The 24572-nt window shown below is 54.5% G+C and overlaps 1 protein-coding gene across 6 annotated transcripts in view; it reads right to left on the bottom strand.

Moving 5' to 3' along the window:
* The window catches only part of PTK2 (protein tyrosine kinase 2), a 92740-nt gene extending 72786 nt beyond the window's left edge, over positions 1–19954 (bottom strand). For 3 of the 6 annotated variants that reach the window (XM_090283314.1, XM_090283315.1, XM_090283316.1), the window contains exons 1-5: positions 19727–19944; positions 15798–15964; positions 9548–9635; positions 3500–3579; positions 2837–2899 (exon numbers count right to left, since the gene is read on the bottom strand). In XM_090283314.1, coding sequence (XP_090139440.1) covers positions 2837–2899; positions 3500–3579; positions 9548–9635; positions 15798–15964; positions 19727–19921 — 593 coding nt within the window. In that variant the 5' untranslated portion in view covers positions 19922–19944. Of the gene's footprint in view, positions 1–2836; positions 2900–3499; positions 3580–9547; positions 9636–15797; positions 15965–19726 lie in introns of all 6 variants that reach the window. The other 3 variants (XM_090283319.1, XM_090283320.1, XM_090283318.1) reach the window with 2 other exon arrangements.
* Positions 19955–24572: the final 4618 nt, after the last annotated feature.

Genomic DNA, 24572 nt, shown 5'->3' with positions numbered 1-24572 from the left:
CTTGGTCCAGACGGTGGGCTAGCTGGGCTCGTGGCAGAGCGCTGGGGCGCTCTGTTCCGTGCGGGACGAGTGCTGTTACACACCCCCAAACTGAATGCTCCCTGGGAAGCCAGGGTGGGGGGCGGCAGGCTGTCCCACTTGATAGGAGGCCGCCTGTCTGGCCGCTGTCGGCGCCGGATCTCCCCATGCACTCGACCCAGAAGCGGCTTGGCTTGAACCTCAGGTGGCGCAGCCTCATCTGAGCCCAAACGCCACGCCTGCAAGGTCACGGGACTAAGACAACAGACAGGACTTATGAAGGAGAGGCAGCTGCCAGCCTTTCCCATGAGGCTCTTCTTTAGTGAGCAGGTAAACTGTCCAAGGGTCGGCCCTAAACACACGCCAGCTCACCTGACAAAAAACAAGCTCACGCAAAACAAAGCACTCTGGACCCCAGGCCCTGAACCCAAGCTTTGGGTTGTGGACACCCTCGCGGTCAAGGGGACCTTTTAAAGCCCAGGCATAGGCGACAGACGTCAGCACTGCCAGAGCTGCCCTGGGGCTCCAGCACCCAGCCCCAGGATGGCAGTCACTCAGACTCGAAGCGGCGACGCAGGTGAGCCGTGTGCCTCGCTGACTTGCACGCGGCACCAGGCCCGACCATGGCAGGAACCACGGCACGTGGGGTCTCCAGGGACCACCGGCAGAAACCACTGGCAGCAGGAGAGTGGGAGGTGCCCAATGCTTCCAAGTCCAGTGAATTTACTTGTTGAGATGCAGGGTTTCAGGGACTTAAATTACATGCATGGTCAACTGTAAACCAGAATTTTCTCCATTAATGTTGACTTTCCCCTGCACACCCTTTGATGCGTTCAGACCGCTGATGCGAGAGGCCTTCCTCTCTCCCTCATGTCCGTCCTCCAAGCTCTGCGTCCTCACAGCCCCACCTGCCGCCGTGACATCCTCGCGGTCCCCCTTGCACACCCCGCCTGCCATTCAGGACAGTCAGGGTGAGCAGGAGGGCCCGGGCGCCGCTGTGAGCTCCAGGGCGAGCTCAGGTCCCAGCTGGTGGCCTTGCCCTGCATGTGTGCCCATAGCCACAGGGGCCTTCGGGAGGCCAGAGGTAGGAGCAAGCTTTATTTACATATTAAAAAGTAATTCAGCTTCTTATGAGTGAGTTTTTATTTTTTAAGATTTTACTTATTTTCAGACAGGGGGAAGGGAGGGGAGGGAGAGAAACATCCATGTGTGAGAGGAACATCGGTCAGCTGCCTCTCGTACGCACCCCAACCAGGGACCAAACCCACAACCCAGGTGTGTGCCCTGACCGGGAATTGAACTGGTGACCTTTTGCTTTGCAGGATGACGCACAACCCACTGAGCAACCCGGCCAGGGCCTGAGTGAGTTCTTAAGTCAAGGATACATTTGTTTTCCCTCTGGCACCAATTCTGAGAAGACTGACCACATCTGCTGGCTTTAATTCCTCAAAGCTTTAAAACCCAGGCAAAAAGCAACCAAAATTGACTAAATATAGTGATAACAAGTATGTGCACACTCATATCGTATTCCTACCTTATCCTCACCCCAAAACGTTCAGAATTGAGTATCTTTAATTTAAAAATACCATTTGGGTACTTAAATTCTAAAATGAGACTTTAAGCTTCTTAAAAACTGATGAATATTAAAATCCTCTAACTGCAGCAGAGACTGACCCCTCCTTCCGAATGGCATTCTCTCCTTCGTCCCGGGTGAGAGCTGTCCCTTAGGCAGGCACAGTCCTGCCTCCCTCTGGTGGCCAGGGGTGGCCTGTGACATGTTTTGGCCAATGTCCTTCCTTCCGAGGGAAAGCACTGCACACACATCGGTGTCGGGCTGGGATGCAAGTGTGATGAGTGCGGTCCAGCAGCCACCCAGGCCGCAAGGCGGCACAGCAGGGACAAGGAAGGACAAGGGAGGACAAGATCAAAGGGCCCGGCACCCCGGTGAGGAGGAACCCTGGCCGCCTGTGACTTTTCTGTCTGAGAACGAGGGCTGTCAGCCCAGCCACTGTCAGCCCAGCCACAGCTGCCGGCGCCCCTTTCCTTCGACGGCATTGAAGGCAGACAGAAAGCGCTGGGTCACCGCTGACAGCATCACACCGGAACCATCCTACACTCTGTTACTGGCTTCCTTTGGTTTAATGTGTCATTGGCAACAATGCAGTTTTAAGCTCAGTGACAAAACATTCCCTTAAAACATCTAATCTGACCTGTGGCTGGTGCCTTCCACCCTGCCCATCGCCTCACACTGACAAACGAAGTGAACGCAAGTCCCATCTGTGTGCCCCCTGGTCTGTGCCCAGTAGCGGGAGCCCTCAGGACAGGAAGGGCCAGGGACAGGGCTGGAGGACCCACTGCCCCGGACTTCCCCGCCTGCAGGAAAGGCACCCTGGTTCTACCGAGGCTGAAGTCACATGGGAAGACTGGTTAACTCTTTAGCTGGCTTTAAACACACACGCACACACACTTCTAGAGAGCGCTGTCCCCTCATGAGCAAGGGGTTCTATCCAGAACAAAGTGGCAGTTCTCCAGCCCTTTCGCAGCAGCTGGCCTCTCCTCCTGGACCAGCTCGGTGCCCGACCAGCAGCCCCTCCCACACCCACAACCCCCACAAACTGAGCGGACAGCCAGCCACCGCAGATGCCCAGTACAGCCCCCACCCGCCACCCTCCAGGCACGTCTCCATTTGCTCCTGGTATGGTATTGTATAATGTTTGCTTTTAAGTGAAGATGAACTAATAAAAACTACAGTTTGAGGAAGGATTTCGCTGTGAATATTTGCTTTTGGAAGGCTTCTTTTCCAACATGTAATACTCACTCCAACACTTCATAGTTAGACTTCTTCTCTAGGGCATTGCCCCGCATCTCCCAGTATGACCGCCTAAAATGAGGGAAGATACGAATTTTTGTGTCAGTATAAAGAACGTCTGCGTTGTCCAGTGACAACAACTGCGGGCCGGGCGGGGCGAACTGACTACCCTGCCGCTCAGCCACAGACACCCGACAGACTCTGAGTGACCAACGAGCTGGGGTCACAGCACGTTCCCATACCCCAGCAGGCAGTCGGGAAACCCAGACCTGTTTCCACGGGACAACCCTTTCCCTTGAAGGTGAAGCGGGCCTGGCTCTCTGGAAAGATGAGCTACAGGCTCAGTTGTAAGGGACCAGCTGCCCTGGCTGCCTTTGAACCTCCTCCTCTGTCCAGGGACAGCACATGCACGCTGAGCAGCCACAGGGACACGGAGGCCGCTGTGCCGGCGTGCGTCGTGCCCTCTCCTGCAGAGGACGTGCCACAGGGTAACTGTACCAGACACCTCATGGAATGACCAACCTAATTCAGAACCTTCTCCAATGTTCGATCACATTGTCTTCGATATCTTACTGATAATCTTTAGGAGGACAAGGGAAATGCCTGGGTAATTTGCAAACACAATGAACACCACTGGTGAATCACAAGCCCCCTGCACAGCGGCCACCTTACCGTATCTCCAGACAACCCAGCTTCAAAGCGATGTCCTGGTCCACCTGGTCAGCGATCTCTGACATATAGTCGCTCTTCACCTGCGACAGAAAGAAACAGGGAACCAACGCTGTTTTAAAGGAATACATTCTAGGCTTATTCATTCACTGAATGTTTGATTTATGCACTTTATACACACTGTGTCAATAATCACGCTCGGTGCTGGATGCAGAGATGAGTAATATCAAAAAACAGGGAAAGGAACACATGGGCCCCCTCTCAGAGGCACCTTTATAACCTGTGAGCGCTGAAGCGAGCACCACAAAGCAGGGGTCCCCAGCCCCTTCAGACCACGTCCACGGCCTGATTCCTCAAGTGAAGCTCACCTACGTCTGCCCCGCCTCCTGTGTGCCCCAACCCCCAGTCCTCCAGGAAAGCGGTCCCTGGTGCCAGACAGGTTGGGGGCCGCTGCCGTTAAGGGACAACGGACAGCGTCTGAACTGCAGTGGCGGCAGCCATCAGCTGCCCACCCTTTCTGTGCTGCCAGGAGGGAAACCAAGGGGAGGGGGCAGGGCGGGGGGCTCCATTCCCACACCAAGTCCCAGGGGACATATTTTCCTACCTCAAACTTCAGTTCCAACAGCATTTTTGGACGCTACTGCAAGACCAGGAAAACTGACATATTTTAAAAGCCATTTAACTCTACAACTGAGGTGCTTCCCACCCACCCACCCACTGTGACTGACCCGCAAAGCAAGAAAACGAGCAAGTCTAACACACAGAGAAGACGCTAACAGAACCGTGCAGATGCTCTCCGGCACGGGTTCCACTCAGCTAACAACCGGTGGACCGTACGGCACAAGAGGACCTGCCGCATGAGGACATCTTCACGGATGAGGTACGTGAGCAGCTGCCACTGCTGCTGACGCTAGGGAGGCCCGTGTGAGCCTCAGTACGGGACATGTTCTCCCCCCAGCGGAGCTGCACGCTTCCTGGCAGCAGGCCTGCCCTGCCCAACGCTGCGCTCAGGCTGTGAATTTCACAGGCACAGCTGGGCATCCGGCTCAGTGCTCTGGCTACGACCCTGATTCTGCCTCTTGGTCCTCAACCCTACAATATGGACTCTCGGGCCCTGGACAGAAAAAGGTGCGTTGCCCTCTGCCATAGAAAACCCCCAACTGTGACATCCTCACCCGTCAGTTGGAAAGATTTCTGCTACCCGGTGAGTTCGTTTGTCCACCTTCTGCCGGCCAGCTCCTCCTCACGAGCCTCCTGTGCAGACCCCTCCGCCCCGTGTCCCATTCTCCCCCTGGTGCCTTCACTGCCCGGCTACACCAACACATGGGGACGAACCACACACCTGCTCTCCATGGTTCCTGCTGAGCAACGGGACAAACTACGGTATGAGATCTGCTTAAATTCATGATGACAGACCTCGGAGGGTCAGCTGAGACCGTCAGGAAGTCCAGCCAGGCTCCCTGGGAAGTTCACTAACGTGCCGCTTCAGACTTTCTCCGGTCACCCACTGCCGCTGTCTCTTACAGAGCCAATCCAGCCTCCCGATGGGAAAGGCCTCTCTCACAGACCAGGAGTGAGCGCCCCGACTGCACATCTGCATGCCCCACGCGTCCTCCTCCGGCAGGAAGCAGCCGCCCGCTGCTCCCGACCTAAACGCCACTTCCTCAGAGGACCTGCTTTAGGTTCCCCACCGACTGAGCGAGGGAGCAAGTGAACGAAGGAACGAACGAACGGCGGTCACACCGGGCTTCCGGGGCCGCTCCGTGTGAGCGTGCTCTTCCCCAGGAGACATGCAGCGTGGGTAACTCCCATTCCTTCCGTGCAGCTGGCATTTAAGACCAAGGCCATGGGACTGAATTACTCTTCCCATGACATTGAGTAAAAAGCTTTAATTCTAACTCATTTTGTTCACACTTCAATTGGCTCTTGCTCCTGCCTGGCAGGAAGTAAACCAAATTTAAGAACTAAGTTCTTGCATCACTGGCAGGTTTCTTTACTGAGCAAAAATGAAGCCACAGAGATGAACGGAGGCACGTTTACGTATGTGGTAGAGAAGTACCAGTCGTTCTGACTGCGTCACTGAGCGCCCGCAACACACTGCGGCACAGTAGCAGGCACGTGCTGGGGAAACGCACCACTGTAAAGCGGCCTCAGAGATGATGTAACTTTTAAACGCTGTTCACAGGGGGGAAAGTGTAATCACCTGCTTTATTTCATTCACCAAAACCAAATTTCTATTAGTTGCAAAAATAAAAAAATTATAATTTAACAATTCTAATGGAAAATCCCCTTTTTAAAAGTGCAACTAGAAGCCCTGAGAGTTGTTTTTCCTTCTTCTCTTTTAATAAAGATTTTATTTATTTTTTAGAAAGGGGAAGGGAGGGAGAAGAGAGGGAGAGAAACACTGATCAACCGCCTCTTGCACATGCTTGAGTGGGGACTGAACTCACAACCCAGGCCCGTGCCCTGGCCGGGAATCGAACCAGTGACTTCATTTCATGGACAAACACCCAACCCACCGAGCCACACCGGTCAGGGCTCGAGAGCGGTTTTTCCTACAGCAACAACCTACTCCTCTCACCCCTGGGAGCTGTGTGACCACGGCCGCAAGTCCATTTGTGGCCTGAGGTGCCCGATGTGTTCCGTCAAGCGTGCTGAGCCAGGATGGGACAGGCTCTCGCGGCAGGCCCGCCCACCGCCCCCGCACCCAGCGCCTCCCCAGCAGACGGGCCCTGAGGCCGAGCTCCCTGCACACTCCCATCCCGACGGCTGCTCAGGACTCGGGGTCCTGTCGACTCGGTGTCCGGTTTCTCCACAGAACTTTGTCTGACGACCTTTCCCCTCCTACCAACTCCCAGAAGGCACTGCCTCCGTCTGGGACATAAACGCGACTCAGTGAGTATTTACGTGACTGTGTGTGTGTGATTGCTTAGAGCAAATACGCTGGGCACCACTCAGGCAGACCTCTGGGTGATCACATGCACTCTCGGCACATGGCTGTGAGCCGGACGCGGCCACCATCCCCACGTGTCAGAGAAAGCCTGGCAAGAACGAGGACGGCCGCAGAGCAGCGGCCTGCGACCGACGGAGCGCCGACTAGGGCCGGGCACCACGCTGCGTTCCACACGTGCTATCTATACCCCTCATGGCCCTGCCGGGTGGGTGGGCAGACCCACCTGGCGCACAGAGACGAGCACGCGTCCGCCCACAGCCGGGCCCCAGCGCGGGCTCAGGCTCTCCCAGAAGGAAGGCGGACGCCCACTGGGCCGCAGCTCATCCCCCTGGGAGCCCTGCCTCAGCCGTCTCTGCAGGCGTCCCCTGGGCCCTGCCACCACTGTCACTGCACCGGGCGCTCCCTTAGACTGTGGCTCTGCCGTAGATGAACCCCAGGCCCAGCAAACCTGCATGACTCTTCCGAGAGAAGGCTCTGAACGTGGTCCTGTTTTTCCAGACTAACCTGGGTCGGTACTGAGGCCGCTTTCCTACTTAAACAAACAGGACGCGTGTGGACTTCCCGCTGGGGGCAGGATGGCACCTACGAGCCTTTCCCTCTCTCTGCAATGGGGAAACCGCTCACATCTCGGGCAGGAAGGACCCACGCCAGCCCTCCACTGCCTATGCCCCGCCAGCTCAGTGCCGCGCTCACCACGGGGGACTGTGCTGTTTGCTCTCTTCTGAATACTTTGCCTGCTAACAAATTTATCAACTAGACCCAAGGATCACAAGGCAGGCTGACCAGAAATAAGCATGCCTGGCACCTCACATACTCCTACAGGGAAGTGTAGGGTCCATGCCACAGAGTTAAGTTCATGTGTAACTTTTAATGGTAAGAGCCAATGAATAAACATACACATTTAAACCTTAAAGCGTCCACAGGACAAAACGATGACAACCCCACGCCACACCCAGGCACCCTAAGAGCTGACAACTGCAACAACGCCGAATGGCTTCTGTACAAGTTCAGCTGCCGGGACAACTTCGCGACCCAACACTGACACAGCCCTTCCAGACAATGGCCGCCACTGTCTGCAAAAGGTTGTCAATCAAATGCACTTTCCCAAGTGCAAGCTCAGAGAGGTAAAGAGGAATAAAACGCTACACGGCAAAGGAAAATCTCGATTCCAGAGTAAAGCATAGTTTTCTTGCTTTATAATGAGCCACGAGTTTTAGCATCAGAACTCATTTTTATAGACTCTGGCTCTACGGTGAATAGGGTTACAACAAGAGTCTTGCTTAGTTTTAGAGTGTGCTGACTAATACCTTTCAGAATATTCTCAAATGGGTCAAAACCATGGAGTGACTCGTTTACAACATCTCGCACCTGGGACACGTTTAAGCACCCAGAGGACAACAGCCGACAGTCAGCCACCGACACCAGCACACCCACTGACAGGCGGTTTCCTCCTGACGCCACCCACCGCCTGGCGCATGACCTTGCAAATAAATAACAACACTGAGAAGGTTACTGTAAGTTCTTTCTCCCTCTCTGGGAATGGCGGTCGACAGAATCAAACATAATTCTTTTATTTCTACCTGACAGAAAGAGTCAGAACGATGAAAATACTGATTCTTCTGAAACAGAAAGAGTAACAGAGACAACACTCAGGGACGTTCACTCTTCCCCAGTCTAGACCCTCAAGATCCCCACAGGCGACGTCCAGCAGTAACAGCTCCTGACAAACGCACCAGGGAACGAGCACCGGAACGACTCAGAGCCAGCCGCCACCAGCTGGCGGGAAGCCCAAGGATGCAGACGCTGGAATTCAGGTTCAGAATAGACATTAACGTGCAATGAAATGATAAGGAAATAAAGGACAGAAAATCCGTAAGTATAAAGGCCATAAAAGACGGCCTGGAAGGTTTTTAAAAGTGTACATGGGGGGATGAAACTTTAGAAAATAAAAAAGTAATCAATAAAAACTCAACAAATGTACTGCACATCAAACTGGTCACAGCTGGGGAGGGCTGGGGGCCTGACAGATCCGTCTGCATCACGGGTCCCAGAGACAGGAGAGGACACGGGACAGAGACGCTGATGGCGACAGACTGAGGCACGCTACTGCGGATCGGCCCTGGGGTCCCAGAAGGGCAAACACATGCAGAGTGAAGGCAGGGTCTGCGGCGGTGTCCCCTAGGCCGCTTCCGGAAATGCGGAACGAGACACGAAGCGGCAGGCACAAGCCGCACAGCAGACAGCGCAGGAGTGAGCACGGGAACCCGCGCCCGCTGGTGCTACAACCGCGAAGCACTGTAGACAGAGACGGGGCGTAAAGCCACGAAGAGGAAAGGCAGAGCTCTCCCACCGAGAGAGAACGAGAGCAGCTTCTCAGAGGCACCGATAAAAGTCACACAGAAAACACCACCCACGCTCTCGGGCACCCGGGGCAGCGGACCAAACCCTCCCCCAGACTGAGGAACTGGACGGCGCAGACCCACTCACTTCTACACTCGGCCCAGAGTAGACATCTAATCAATATTTCTATTCAGTCAGAAACCACCGAGCACACATCAGTGGCAAAGCGTATGTGAAAACATCTGTGATGTCCATTCGACGATCTTGAGGGCCACTGTTCACTACTACTAACCAGTAACAGTCATTTGGTCATAAAACTGTGGGAGTCCACTCACGCCACGTGTATTTACTGCCTAACTAATACCGGTGTAAAAAGGTCCGTTTTGGCTTTCTTATGCAAATCGCTACTGAGATTGCATGGGCGCAGCGGGCTCTGACGATGCCTTCGACATGGGACAAGTCTGCTGGTACCCAGGCAGGTTAGCTACACTTCAACTAAAGCATAAACACGGTCGTGTCCCTGAGGACCTACTGTCCCCACATACAGTGGTGTCCCGTAAGAGCTGCCCAAGCGTACGTTCATTCACCGAGCGTCCGAAGTTCTTAAGTTCTCACCGGTTAAAAGGTTCTCAGAGCCACACAGTGACCAATTACATTCTCCCAAACATTAGGTTTAATCGAATTCTCAGGTCAAGCTATGTAATAAATAGGATTCAAAGAAACAAACAAAAAAGGTATATTAAATTGCCCTCCTATACCTGTTGATAGAAGAAATTCAAAGTTGGCTTGTCTTCAGTAAACTGGTTTAGAAATCCTTTTGGCAAATAACGTATTCTCAATTCATATCTAAAAAAAATAATGCACAAAATAGAACAATTAGAAATCAGTAAATTTCTCAGTTCATCGTCTACAATTACAACAGGATGGTGAGTATGGCACTGCCAATTACTCTGAAATATTACTTTAAGAATAAGTTAAAATATAATTGATCCATCTATAAACATTTGCTTTCTCAGCACAGCCAGCCTGCGAGGCAAGCACATGAGGTGAAGCCCAGACGCCCCCCAAGCCCTCCCGTGCCCTGCCCGGCAGCGCCCCCAGCACCCCGCGGACAGCTGACGTCACCTGCGCAGAGCTGCAGCGCGTGCCCTTCAGTCACCAGAGAGCAGCGGCCGCCTGACCTGCCAGCCAGACTCAGCCCCACGCTGCGGACGGCCGTGTGAGCCGTCTCCTCCTCCTGGCTACTGGAGTAAGGCTCCCCCCATAAGCATAAAAACGTCATTCATCTGCCCGGAAAGCCAGGCGTCCAAGACGGCAGAAGCAAACAAATGGCGGCAGGAAGCTCCCCAACCCGCCTTTCCGTCTGTGTCCCCACGATGAAGACCAGTGCAGGCCCCCCGGTGCACACGCACGCGTTCTGTCGGGCGCCCACCAGGAGCAGCACTGGGCGGTGACAAGCACGCGCCTTAGCTCTAGCCAGTGTCACCAGACAGTCCCAGAAGTGGTGACAATTCACACCCCACCAGCAGCGCAGAGGGTGTCCTCGTCCTCTACCTCCTGGCCTCTGCGTGGCACAACACTGCTGACCCTTCACTTCTGTCACAGAGACACTGACCTGTGCAGCGACACACAGTGATCTCACCTGGCACCTCCCTGGGTTAACAGGCCTGGTTAACCGGCAGCAGCCGTCCGGCCGCAGGTGACCAGAAATTCACTCATCTTTGTACTGCCAGTGTCCGGACAGATGCATCTGGCACGGGGGCGAGAAGCAGCACATTGACGAGTCCGTCCTGTGTGTTTCAAGATGTCACCTGCGAGCCTGTCAGTGTTCCACCAGTTACTGTCTCCCGGCTGCAAACCTTTTCAGCCTCTTGCTGAATTCAGGGTTAGAAAGGCAGGCTGGCTTTTCCAATCAAGGTGCTCACATACGGAATGTCATTTCAAGACGCCACAGAACCCCGCATCGAAGCACAATCTGAAACTTCCCGAACTACCCTTCTCCGTTTCCTTCTGTTGTCTTTGAAGGAGGACACCTTTCCTCCACACAGAAGGCTCTCCGCCTCTGAAGATCTGAGGAAACACCCTCCTTTGCAGCGCGAGGAGCTGTTGAGCAGCAGTGAACCGTCGCGCTGGGCGGGAAAATGTGACCCCATCTTGATCACAACGAGGACTGTCTTGTTCAACGGCTCTGCGAGAGCCCCAGACACCTCTCAGACGCCACGGGAGGCCGCGACACACGCCTGACAGCCCAGCCACCTCCCCCGAAGCGCCTAGTCTATCTGTCCCGGATTAACTCGCTCCAGGGAGGCGATTCCAAATAACTGAAAGTTATCAACATTCACTTAACCAGAATTATCAAAGTATAAAACTTTTAAAGTTTAAATCTGTTTGATGGAAATCTCTCAAAACTGCGAAACAGCTTTTGCTGCATTATGAACTTGGGATGGTCTTGCAACTGAACCTGTTTTTGGCTGACCCAGGCCCTACCACATACCACCTGCCTAACTGGGATCGCCCCGAACCCCAGGCAGGCGAGCGAGCCCTGCTCCCGCCTGGACCAGCTGGGAAGGACGCGGAGGCCTCGTGGCATGGGGGCTGGCCGCCCCTGCAGCAGCACTGGACTGCCTGTCCCCTCCGCCCCTTCCTTCAGGAGCATGTGCCACGTTGTCCTATCTACCTGACGAGTTCTGGTTTCCCCACCACACTTTCAGTTTTCCTCTGGTTTTTACCTAATAAAAGTGTTCCACGCTATGTGTCACCTTCTGGAACTTACTTTTTTTAAAAAGAGGTAAAGTTCACATAACAGAAAAACGAACCATTTTTAAGTATTCAACCCAGTGGTCCATGGTCCTGGGCCTTAGGCTTGTCACCCAGGGTTACCTGGCTAGGGTGCACCCACACTGTTGCACGTCCCAACAGCTCACACATTCCGACCTGTGTGACACTCCACTGTGAGACGTCCCATAGCTCACTGCACCGCGACTGCTCCGTCTACGAGGATTTTGCCTCTCCCACACCGCGCAGAAACACACATCTCTCAGGGACAGAAAGCGCAGTGCCGCCGCAGGACCGCAGGGGACTGAATCACTTGGCTTTCAAAGGGAAGCTAGACAGTTCTCCCACGTGGCTTACCAATGTTCACGTCCTTCCCAGGAGAGGGGACAAGACGCTGCTGCGGCACAGCCCCTCCAGCTCCCGACACTGTCAGAGCGCTCACTTTCCGTCACCCGGAGAGTGTCAGCCCAAATCCTGCCGCAGTCCAAACTGGCCCCTCCTACCCGCTCATCTGCACGTCCCCAATTTAATCACTGATGAAGTCAACAGGGTCTTCTTAGGGACACCGGCAAAACTGCTTTTCTCTGTTATGGTAATGCCTTCCCAGCTCTTGCCCGTGTCTAGAGTTGTGCGCAAGCCTCACACGGGCCCGCACCCCCTTCTGTCAGTTACACGTCCCGAGCAGCTTCTCCTGGCTGCGACCCTGTGCAGGAAGCACAAGAAACCTACGTTCAAACCTCCTAGGAATGGACGTGGACACCGGTGATGCTGCGTCCGGGCACTGCCACTTGACGGGTGAGCCCTCACTCGTTTCTGCGCTTTTAAAATAATATACCTTTTGATAAACAGAACGTCTGAATCTCTGGGAAGTCAGATCTGCTGTCCTGTTCTTTTACAGTGACCGTTGGGGGTGTTAGGAAAGTCTTCTGCCTCCAGAGGCAGAATGTGTCCTTCACCTGTACCTTCCATTGAACTTCCTCGTTGCCAACCCCCACTCCATCTCCAGCGCACGCCCGCGTCGTGCTCGGGGTGGGATCTAATCGTGTGGCTCCTCTTCCTACCAAGCCAGCCCTTCCCTCCCCACGGGCACGCGCTGCCAGCCGGCTTACAGAGGAGGCGGCGTCTGAGACAAGGAAGACGCACGTGAGCGAGCTTACACCATATGTTTACTTACAGAATGAGCAGCATAGGAAAGCTACGGCTACGGTACCCGTTACCCTGCGCGCCCAGCACTTCCATTTGAACGTTAAGCCCTGACTTCTCAGAATAAAACCAGAACTCGTCACCCTCACATGCCCGCCTATGGACTGAGAGGAGCGGTCTGCCAGGGATGGAGAAGTAGCCCCGTTCTACTGCGTGCAGGGACGCCTGGAACACAGGACTAGGGAAGAGACAGCTGAGCGATGGGACGCAGCTCCCCTCGGCCCCCACTGAAGCCTCTGAGCCTCGGTCATCTCCTGACTAAACACGACGAACGAGAGCTGTTCCCTAAGGACAGACAGGAGAGGAGGTCCGGGGCTGGCGTGCGCCCGGCACCTGGCCCGGCACCATCTGCCTCCCGGCTGAGTACGAGCAGCTGCACCATCGCAGCATTTTGTCTCTTGGTTAATTTTATAATTTTATTATCACTGATTCAATGTTCCCTGAAGCATTTTCACTGGGTGCCTGCTCTATACCAGGCAGGACTAGAAACCAGGATCAGCGGTGCAGGGACTCGGACTAGGGCCCTGAGAGAGAGGGACGGGGTCAGCCGGCAAAGGAGTCGGAGACGGCCACCAGGAAGAGATGACAGGGAGCACTCGCCCTAAATGAAGGAGGGCCAGGCCATGCTGGAGACGGCGGAAGTTGAAAGACCCCAGCAAACACAGCGCTTGGCCTTCCAGACAGCGAGCCAGCCTGGTGGGTGGGCAAGTGAACAGCCCCAGTAGGCAGAGGCAGAAGGACACATGAGCTGCAGGGTGCTGGCCCACGAGCAAGGAGCTGCAGCGGGGGGCTGGGGGGGGCAGCAGAGGAGACGGGCACGGGCAGCCGTCAAGAGACTCGGCGCTGGCTCCGGGCGGGATGAGGAGCGACCAGAAGTTTCCAAGCAGGGCTGACGTACACATTCCACTGGCTGTCTGCATTTTAAAAGCTCCACTAGCAAACCTTGTGAGCTCTACCTTCAAAACCTACCCTTGTCCGACCGCGTGTCGCTCCTGCTGCTAAGGTTGCCCGAGCCCACTTCCCATCCGTACCTTTGCCTGGGTCATTGTCGGGACTGGTTTACGAGTTACTGTGTCTATCTGAGGAATGCCTTCAGGGATTTACAAGTGTGAGAGTGACATCTATTTCTATCCTTACTAAAGGCGTCATCGGGCAGTTGCCTTCTCTGTCCCTTAGAATGCTTTTCGGACTTCAAACTTTCCTCACAGGCTATTAGCAAGAGCAACACCCCTGCCACGCCTCCGGGTGGCGGGTAGCGGGACGCTCTGACTCATCCACTTAAAAGAAGTGGGACAGAGCCTGATGCCACTGGAGAGAGCGCCTCACGCTGCAGTGCAAATACAAGACCAGTGTGGTTTATGAAATAGGTGTGCAGAGCCATCACACAGAACCCATGTTAAGATACACACACATGTACACAGGTGTGGCTCTTCAGGTGGAACATGGCTCTTTCGTAAGCCAAAGGAAAGTGTCCGCGCATCACAGTCTTTGAGGCTCTACGAAGAGCAGACAGCTCGGCCCGTTTCCCGTCACCCACTGGCAACCTGACCGCGCACCGCTGGCACGCTGGCCCTTCCTTCTCGCGTCTCACTGAGAGCTTCGGTCTGACTGCCTCTGCTCTGCGTGTGTCTGGCGGTTTTCTCCTTCCGCATGAGAGGAAGATCAGTTCCCATCGCTGCTTTTTTAGAGACCATGCTTATCTAGACCTACCAGCCAAGCGGCTGGCACTCCTTCCTGGTGGAAGCCCTCCATGTGTGTTTCATGGCAAGCTGCCCCAGGAGAACACGAGCCCCCCAGCTCCAGAGGGGATTTCACAGGACAGCAAGTGCGGTTCCCAGGCACTCTCTCGCCTCCGCCCCCCGCTCCCCGAAGGTCTAGCTGTCCTGGCATCTACTGTCGCTGTGAAGAGGTCTAAATTTTTCTCTGGTTCCTTTCAACATCATCTCTTTTTCTTTTATACAACACTATTTTACTATAATCTGCCAAAGTGTTGCTTTATTTTACTAACCCTGTTCGGGATTTTAAATTAATCCTGTATTTGAGAACTCCTGTCATTCATGGAGTCTGGAAAACCCTCTGCCATTTACTCTGGACAATCTGCTCCTCCTCCTGATCCTCTCCTTCCAGAGTCCCTGCCAGGAGAGGACGGACCCCCTCACCCCCCCGTCACCGGGGCCTGCTTCTGTGCTTTCCACCCGTCAGCTCTCTGCGCTACGCTTCGGACAGATTTTCTCAGATCCACGTTTCTGTTTACTAACGTTTTAACTTGGTCCAGTCTGCTGTTCTATTTACCCAATGATTTCTAGAACTTCTGCTTGGTTATTTTTAACAGCCTCCTCTTCGTTAGGGACACTGTGAATTCCCTGTCCTCTGAAATATGTACAGTGACCCACACTGAGTCTCACAACCCTGAAGACCCACGTCGGAACCCATTGTGTCTCTGGTCACGCTGCTCTTCACCCCCTCCTGCCAGGACGCACGCAGCCCTCATGCGTCTGACACGTCTGGTGACGCCCTCAGCACTCTAAGGCCACCTTAGTCCCACGGACAGGGGCGTGCGGACTTTAAAAACCTGCGCTACGCAGACGGCCGGAGACAAGTCAAAGCTGGGGCACACGCGCCTGTGAGTGCAGCTAAAGTGGACCTGCGCCTCCATTTTCATCTGTGAACCAGTCTGTACCCTCTAACGTTTGGGGAGAACAGAGTGAAATGCACATTTTATGGATCACAAGCGCACAAGCGTTAAGAGCGGTTTCGCCACAAAGCGGCACAGCCAAGGAGGCGCGGCCAGCGGAAGGCCGTCCCAGCGGAAGGCGGTGGGCTGGCTCAGGCGGCCGAAGGCAGCGGTGCCCCAGGGTCAGACGACACGGGAGTGGGGCCCGCACTCCGGCGAGCAGCACCGGCCGACTTCACGCAGGAGTGGCAAGGGCAGCAGTGTGAGAGGCAAGCAAAGACAGGCACCCTCCTGGGCGTGGCTGAGGACGGGAAACAGGGCCCGCGTGGGCGGCACGAAGCAGGGTGAGGTCTTACTTCCACTCCTCCGGCGGGTGCACGAGCTCATACTTCTCCCTCACGCTGGACACGCCCATATCCAGGTGCAGCCAGTGAACCTCCTCTGACCGCTGGTGGCTGAGCCGACACCCGTAGCAGGCCACGTGCTTCACCTTGTGACTGTCCACTATCTTCTGAATGATGCCCTAGAAACACAGCCCCACAAAAACGACTGTTATAAACGAAAACCGTGCTGCAAGTCACTGCAGTGGTCGTTGCTTCTCATTAATTATCAGAAACCTTTGGTAAAAGAGTTTCAAGTTAATAAATTACTTAATTTCACCTAAGAATCTTTTTTTCTTGCATAGTATTTTTATGAATAAGGAAATTTTAAAACAAAGAGGCTCTTCCTTTTTCTTTACTGATAAACAAGGCATGGAAACACAGAGCAGGCACACAGCACCCCCACCCCGTCCCCACACCTGCCAAAGCACACCCCCCAGATCCAAGGAGGGGGTGACACTTTCTGAACCAAGGAGACCAGGCTGTAACTAAGATCAGGTTTTAAAATCATGCATTTAGGAACATACATGTAAGACCAGGTTTCTAATGGTACTGAAGACACTGGAAGAGTTATCTGAGGCCGGGCCTGACCGCTCTAGCTGCGCCCAAAAAGCTGATGGGTGGCATCAGAAACAGCCCCCAGATGTGATGCTTCTAACATACGCATCTGTGGCCCCTGGGGCCAGAGGAGGGGAGGCTTCCTAGAGAAAGCGAGGTTTCTGCTGGGGCTGTGGGAAGCCAGGCACCTGCACAGCTGTGGCGGTCACGTGCCTGTGAACTTGGGAAGAGGCGCACAGGACAATTCACATGGGAACATGATGACAGTCTGCGGCCCTTGTGTGAGGGTGTGTTCCTCATAGTCCCCGAGATCTTCTGAATCTCTCATACCATTAATAGTTTTTTAAATGATGTGGATAATAACATGAAACTGTCTACTAAGAAAATCACCACCGGTTTTTAAAAATTTATAATGAACTGAAGTTACCACATAACTTAAAATGTGAGACACACACTACAAGTTCCTGCACACACTGGTGTTTCTCTGTTACAGCATAACGTGCTGATGACACAGTTAAGGGTGTCCCCAACTCTTCCACAGGAAAAGACGGAAACCTGTGCACACACAGAAACCGCGAGGACCCTGCACGCCCACCTATGCCGTGCTGCTGGCCCTGCAGGCCCGGGACGAGCTTCCCGTGGAGCACAGCAGTGTGGCAGGGAGGGACAGACCGAGTGGGGGGGAAGCGCCGGGGCGAACACCTGAACACAGGGCCCGGCGGGAAGAGGCAAAGAGCGCTTTACGAAGAAGTCTCACGAGGACAGGAAAGATAGGAGAACTGAGCTCAGCATAAAATGTCCCTCTGGCTTTGGCTTTAAGGCCAGGAACCTGTGACAGGGCCACCGGGAATGATGGGATGGCACCCCGCCAAGGGGGCAGGGGAGCTGAAATCCAGCCCGAGCTCTGGGGTGTGGGGTCTGCTGAGAGGAAGGGACATCTTTTTCTAGTAGTTCTCTCACAGGTGACTCCTACAGCTTCTGCCGCCAACACCCAGACCTCTGAGCTGCACAGGACGGGAGCTGGCGCCTCCTTCAATCCCAACAAAGGTGCCTTTGTCCGCCACCTCAGCTCTGTCTGTCCCCTGCCAAGTGCACACAACACCAGGCGCCCCCACCGCAGCGCGGGTCATCCCGGCTCCACACCAGCCGTGCAGCCAGCCCTCCCGCCAGGCCTATGGGTCACGCCTGTCGTCTGCAGGTCCTCGGGGTCTCCGTGCGCTCTTCTCTGCGGCCACACCCAGGCCCAGAGCAAGTGCAGCGCGCAAGCCTCTCCTCAGACCTGCGCCTGCCATCAGCGCTCTGGGAGCACCCCGCCTTCTCTGGCTGCCCTGCCCCTCCGTGTCCTCTGAGCTCGTGGGGCACACACCGGAGCCCCTCTGCAGAGAGACAGCATCGATCGGGGGGCTCAGTTACAACTGTGGTGCTGATTTGGGAGAAGCAGGTTCCGGGTTCTGGAGTTTACGGAACTTCGGCCATTTCCCCGATCACATTGCTGGAAGCCCCCCAGGATTTCAAGAGTGGGTCTGCGTCCCCTGGCGCTGCCGGGCCATAGCACCACACGAGTCAACGAGGCCACAACTTTGACTCTCCACCAAAAAACTGAAAGCAGCAACACACAGACGTACCTTTTATTTAAATCCTCCCCCAAGGACATGTTGGTTGATTTTAGAGAGAAAGGGGAAGAAGGGGTCGGGGGAGAGAGGGACAGCGATGCGGAAGAAACACCCGTCAGCGGCCTCCCTCTCACGCTCCCAACGAGACTCACACCCACCTCCTAGGCACGTGCTCTGACTGGGACTCGAACCCGCAGCCTCCTGGTGCACAGGCAATGCTCCAAGCAACCAGGCCACCGGCCAGGGCAGGAGCTGAATTAAATGTAAAGGCTGAACTCTCTAAGACTTCTAGAGCCCTACCTGGCACCAAAATCGTTCAGGGCCCTAACAATCAGCGCGCTCTCGGAGAGAACAGTGTACGTGTGGGACCCCCACAGCCCCGTGAGGCCCCTACCAGCCAGCACGGTCAGAGACCAGGACTGACGGAGACACAGCCCCTGGGCGGGTCCTTCTCGGCACCGGAGAGCTCCGCTCACAGCACTCATCGCCCCCACCAGCTCACAGAAGCCCCGCTGTCGGCGCCTGTGCCCACCCTGATCAGAGCTGAGCTTCGGTGGATCGGAATGTCGCTGCCCACCGCTGCACCGTCACACCCGCCCCTGGCTCAGCAGCGATGACTAACGCTCATCCAGCCGCGTGCGTTCACCTTTAGCAAACTCCACGGACCGAGCACACTGTGCCTAGTCACTGCCACGGGTCCGCGGAACTGTGTCACCTCCTCCAGTGGCTCCCGGCAGCACTGGCACCTGAGAACGGGCTACAGATGTGTGTGTGTGGCGGGGGGGTGAGGGGTGGGGGGGGACAGCCTTACAGGAGCTCCTATGGAGAAAGACACTTGTCCTCCTTAATGATAAATGTGGACGAAGCAGAGGGGCAGGAAGGAGGAAGCGTTCTGTTAACATTCGCTCAAAGTAAACACTTCTGAAACCTTAGGTGCTGAACTCAGGTTTCTGAGAGCCCCAGGCTACCTCCCCGCTCACTCTCGGGAGCCTGGTCTGGGACGTGCGGCTCCCGAAGTCCTTTCTCTCCAACTCGCACTCACCACCCAGAGAGAGCCCTTCATTCCCAGCCAGCTCCCACACCCGGGGAGCGCCCCGGGCCTCCTGGTCACCGGGACACCTGCAGAGGCGCCCCCCGCACAGCCCTGCAGAGCAGGCCACGGCTGTCCCTCCCTCCCTGACACGCGCACACACACCGTGCGAGCAGGGCGTCCTCGGTCCAGAGCCTCGCCAAGAGTCTGACACACACAAGGCACTTGATGACATTTAAGAAACAACCCTATGGGGAGTTTTGCAAAGACCTTCAAAGTCTCACTTTCCAGAAAATAACATTCTTCTTTCACAAGTATTAGAGGCTGTTTTAATTGCTTTGTTTCTCTGTATCCTTTGAAGAAAACCAGAGGACTGGAAAAAGAAGGAAGGAAGGAAGGAAGGAAGAAAGAGAGAAAAGCAAAAATATATATATATTTTTTTCTTTAGTTTTTTTTTAAATTAAAAACCAGGAGAAAAAAATGTCAATGGCATTACATAAATAATGTATGATTCAGTTATTAGTTTCCAAAGAAATTTTACAACAATCTAAACTCTGGCCAGTCACACATTAGCAAAATGAATATTATGAAGAAAAAGTCAGCATCTCTGTAACATGGGAATGAGAACCATCACTGCCTTTATCGCGCGTGCCCTTCGCATCTGGCCGGCACGTGCGACTCTGTCTCCAGGAAGCGGTGCTTACCCTGACATCGGTCGCGTCTCCGTGCCGGATAATACTGGCCCAGGTGGTCGGCTCGCTGTTGCTTTCGAAGTAATGAAAGACTTTTAGCACCCGCTCCATGGCGCCCGGGGAGCGCTCCACGCCGGTGCCCAGGTGCGTCCTGGTGCTGGAATTGGGTGTGTGGTTCAAGTTTGGGTCCAGGTAAGCGGCTGCCATTCCTCCGCTGGATGCTAGGTACCTGTCATATTCTGTAAGAGAAAAGAACAGTTTTCACTGTACGACAGTTGAGCTCTACTGACTGAAATGAGACGCATGAACAATATACTGACAGCACTGTTTTACAGTCTCTCTCCTGCTCGAGGGGAACTGGGGCCTACCCCGGCATGCCTGTCGCGGCGTCCCCCCGAACGCGGAGCAGAGCCTGATTCACGGCAGCATGACATTCATCACACAGACTGTGGGAAGGCCAGGGTCCTATTCCAGCTCTCAAAACCCACTGTGTTATCTATAAACAATGTGACTTACCCCCCTTTTATTCACAGCCTTTAAATGTGTGGGAAAATCTCACACGGAAACCCAATGTTAATTTCACTGCCTACTGTTTTGAAAACTTTTACATGAGAAACAAGTTCCTCTTCCCACAAAGCAGTGCCGTGAGCAGTCATTACGTAAGCACAGCGGGCTTTAGTGAGTAGAAACTACAGAGGAAACAAGGTCCTCCTGTGGAGTCGGTCACCTCGCAGGACAGCCGGACACACCACAGCCAGAAACGAAACAAAGCCCAGCAAGAGAAACCACAGGACTTCCACGGGAGGGCGCGGGGAACGCTGGGGCGAGACTGACGCCCCCCAGGGAGCCAGCCAAGCAGATCACAACGCACCGGACACGTCTGCGGTCCCTCTGCGGTCCGGGACACTAGGGCAAGCACCGCACCGGGTGACGGAGGTGGCGGCCTCTCCCCAAAGGCATGTGCCAGTTCTGTGTCTTCAGGGCCTGGAGATCCAAGAAAAAGCCTCACGAGGCAGAAGTCAGCAGAGTGTGAGGGCCCAGGACTGCGGCGAGAGGGTGGGTGGAGAACTGGGCTCCCACTCTGCGGGGGCCCCTTCAGACACCCCAGTCCTGGGCCCCAGCCCGGGGGGAGCTCAGCAGAGCCGACCCTGTGCCCGGCAGGAGACCTGCGCCGCACGGCAGCAGCCTGGGCCTGACCCACACAGCAAACGCCACCCCGGGGGCAGCTCGCCTCCACAAGGGAAGGGTCCCCTCACCGCGCACGCTGCGTGAGAGGGCAAGCCTCAGTAAGCGTCGGGACAAAACCACTCAGAGCGCGTTCTGTGTCCGGCATCATGCTGAACGACGGAAAGAAAGATAACCCGAAAACCCCCAACTGTCTGGGGATTAAGCGACACACCTCAAGTAACCTGTGACCCAAAACGGAGCTCAGAGAGTTCTGAAGTGCACGAGGCCACGAAAATATCAGAACGGGACGCGGACAGACTCGTGTTTAGATTAAAATCTACACTTTAAATGCATATTTCAGAAATGGAGACTGGAAATCAATTATCTTAAGTAATTAACATCTAACAGTACAATTTAAAAGCTGAACAAAATGAAGTTACGCAACTGACATTATATGACAGACCAAGTGAAAGGGGGCAAAACTAGCAATATCTGGGGGGAAAGAGCAGGTAAGACAATATTGATAATTAATAAAAGGCAATAGGATATTAAAATATTAATAGGAGGTCAGGAACAACTTTACGCCAATACATTTGAAATTTAGATGCATGCACAATTCCTTGCAAAACGCACCTTACCAAAATGGAAACAAGAACTATAAACTCTAAATACGCCTATTCTACTAAAAATAGTTGGAATTAAAATTCCTCCCACGAAGAAATGCTTGAATACTGTCAACAATTTAAGGAACAAATAATATTACCCTTACAGAAGTTCTTCCAGAGAAGAGGGGACATTCCCAGCCTGGTTCATGAGACCAGCAACACAGTGACGCAAAACCAAGGAGGACCCTGGGAGAAAGGGCGAGAACCGAGCTTCCTCATAAACACAGGTGCAGAAACCTATGCAGAACATTAGTGCACTTGACTAGCAATACTTAGAAAGGAAAATATACTGTGATCAAGAAGTTTATTCAAGAAATGCAGAAGTGGTTAAACATTCAAAAAGCAGCGAATATTTAAAGCAGCCTTCCTCATCATCACCGAACTTGTGAGCATCGAGACGTCCTTCAGGAGGCAGTGGACACAGAAACGGGCCCATCCAGGCAGCGGGACCCTACCCAGCACTAAAAAGAAACGAGCTGTTGAGCCACGAAGAGACACAGAAGAACCTTACCCGCTTGTTACTAAGTACAAGAGGCCGCCCTGAAAACAGTGCGCACTGTGTGACTGCAGCTGTAGGACGTTCTAGAAAAGGCAAAACCAGAGACAGTACAAACCCCAGTGCCTGCAGGGGCTGGAGGCGGGGTCGGGGTGCTGCGGCGGGATGAGTGGACGGGGGTCGGAGGGCTGTCGGGGCAGTGAAAACCCTGCTATGACCCTGTGATGAAGGAGCACACATCCGTGCGACCTCGCCGCGGGGGTGACCCTAATGTGAGCTGGGCCTCTGCGTGGCCTCCACAGGTCGGTGACTGACGGTCCCTCTCCGGCGGGGATAATGGGGGGCTGTGCACGTGTCGGGGCCCTGGGGGCACGGGAAGTCTCTGTACCTTCCCCACAAATTCTGTGGTGAACCTGAAACTGCTTTTTAAAAGTTTTCATTTTTTTTAAGGAAATCAATGCAGCCCTGGCCAGGTGGCTCAGTGGGCTGGAGCATCGTCCAGTAACCAAAAGGCTGCAGGCTCCGTCCCGGCTCAGGGCACACACCAATCAATCGATGCTTCTCCCTCAGGCTGACGTTCCCCTCCCCAGCCCTCCCCTGCCCCCCCTTCTCCTCTCTCTCTCTCTCTCTCTCTCTCTCTCTCTCTCTCCACACACATAGGAGACAACGGATTCGCGTTTCTCTCTCTCCTTTTTGCTCTAAAATCAGTAAACATATCCTCGAGTGAGGATTTTTTTAAAAATTGAAAAAGCAGTCAATATAAGGCACATTTTTAGAGGCGAAGAACCATAGTTATCTCAATGTATGTAGAAAAGGCATCTGGTCAACTTTACCAACAACTCGTGATTTAAAAAATTCTTAGCAAAACAGAAACAGCCATGAATTTTCTTACATCGACAGTAAAATTAAATACTGGTGGGAAGAGCCCTGCCCACCGCGCACCCTGCCCCGTCCTAGGGCTGGGAAGGAGTCAGGGATGGCCACTGCCACCACCCCCCACGTGGGACATGTTCTGGAACTCTTAGCAGATGCCACAAGCAAAAACAGAAGCACAACAGGGCTGGGGAGGAAGCACCCCCACGATTACATACGAGGACGTCTGTAAGCCTCTGAGAGCAACTGTGAGAATTCATGGACTGAGCTCGGCTCCGGGGTCACCAGACAGAGCCAGCGGCCCCTCGGGCGGCCCCAGCAGCTCCCCTGCTCCGCAGTCAGAGCACGAGGAGGGCGAACTGGAGCCCAGCCTCCTGCGTCTCTGGGGCGGTCAGAGCTGAGTCGCCCGCCACCCGCGAAGCTCATCACTCCGAATGCCGCGTGTGGCAACGGAGGAGCGAGGCCAACGGCGCAGCACCATTGGATGGGCTTCGGCGGCCCCACGTCAGTGGGGAAACCCCGAGTCTTCAAAAGTGGGCCGCGGCAGCTTGAAAGACGAACCCCTGCCCGGTGCTAAGAGGAGGGAGCGTGCCGAGATGCAACTAGCTCGGTGCTCTCCTCTGCTTGTCAAGCGCCTGTCCAGGCTCCAAGTCCGCAAGCCGGCCCCACCTCCCCCACCAAGCCTTCCTTGGCTCTTCTAGATGGTTCTGTATGTGACTCCCATGGGTGGCTTTCCTGGCGTCTGTGCTGGCCTTGAGGGTTCTGAGCCCGGGCACCAGCGCCACCTGCGGCGGTCCCAACGCCACGGCCCGGCCAGTCCGAGGGACGGTCTCCACACGGGATGACAGGTCCCGCCGCGCTGACTACTCTGCCTGCAAACAAGGAACAGACTTCTCGGCGCTGTTTCCGAGGTTCTGTGTTCATTTCTGACCGGCGGCTGAAGTCATACAACGGGGGCTGCCAGGCCCCTCGCTAAGGGAAGCAGCCCTTCCCCCCACGCACAGAGGCGGCCTTCTCGGGGCTTTGTCGTCATTGCAACACTTCTACAGCCTGTAGCCAGCTGCGCCCTTTCTAACTTTCCCAGATTAACCAAACCCAGGGACCTGCTACTTCTGCACAGTAGAGTATCTTTTTCAACAAAGTTTCAAAGAGAAGGAAACTAAAAGACTTTAAAAACTGAATCAACTGGTTGCACATGGCTTAGACCTCCTGTTCCTCAAGCCGTCTGTGGTGAAGGGCCAGTTTGTTTTAATTTCCAACCTGTCCCAGGCCAATAAATACTTCTGTAAAATACAATGAAAAGGAACTTCTGGGAAAATAAAATTTAAAAATAAAAGACATACAGAAGTCAAGCACAAAGCTTCTAGCACCAGTCAATAAAAACGCTTCTGCCGGGTAGCTAGGAAGGTCCTAGAGGTGCGCCCCAAATGCAACCCTTGGCTGCCTGGGAGGGGCAACGGCTCCCACTCCGCACAGCACACGCCCGAGGGCCCCTGCGATGGAATGAGACGCCGAGGCAGTGGGGGCTGCTGAGCGGTCCAGAGCCCCGGGGCTCCCTTTAGTCAGCAGAGGAAACATTTCAAGGGCTCTTGGTGCCAAAGTTTTCCTTCTCTTGGAAGAAGCAGGCCAGTCCCGAGCCACGCTGGGTGGGAACGAG

The sequence above is a fragment of the Furipterus horrens genome, unplaced genomic scaffold (genome assembly GCF_987537825.1).
Source record: "Furipterus horrens unplaced genomic scaffold, mFurHor1.1.pri manual_scaffold_7, whole genome shotgun sequence".
In the NCBI taxonomy this organism is placed as follows: domain Eukaryota; kingdom Metazoa; phylum Chordata; class Mammalia; order Chiroptera; family Furipteridae; genus Furipterus; species Furipterus horrens.
This window is presented reverse-complemented; position numbering and strand designations above follow the sequence as displayed.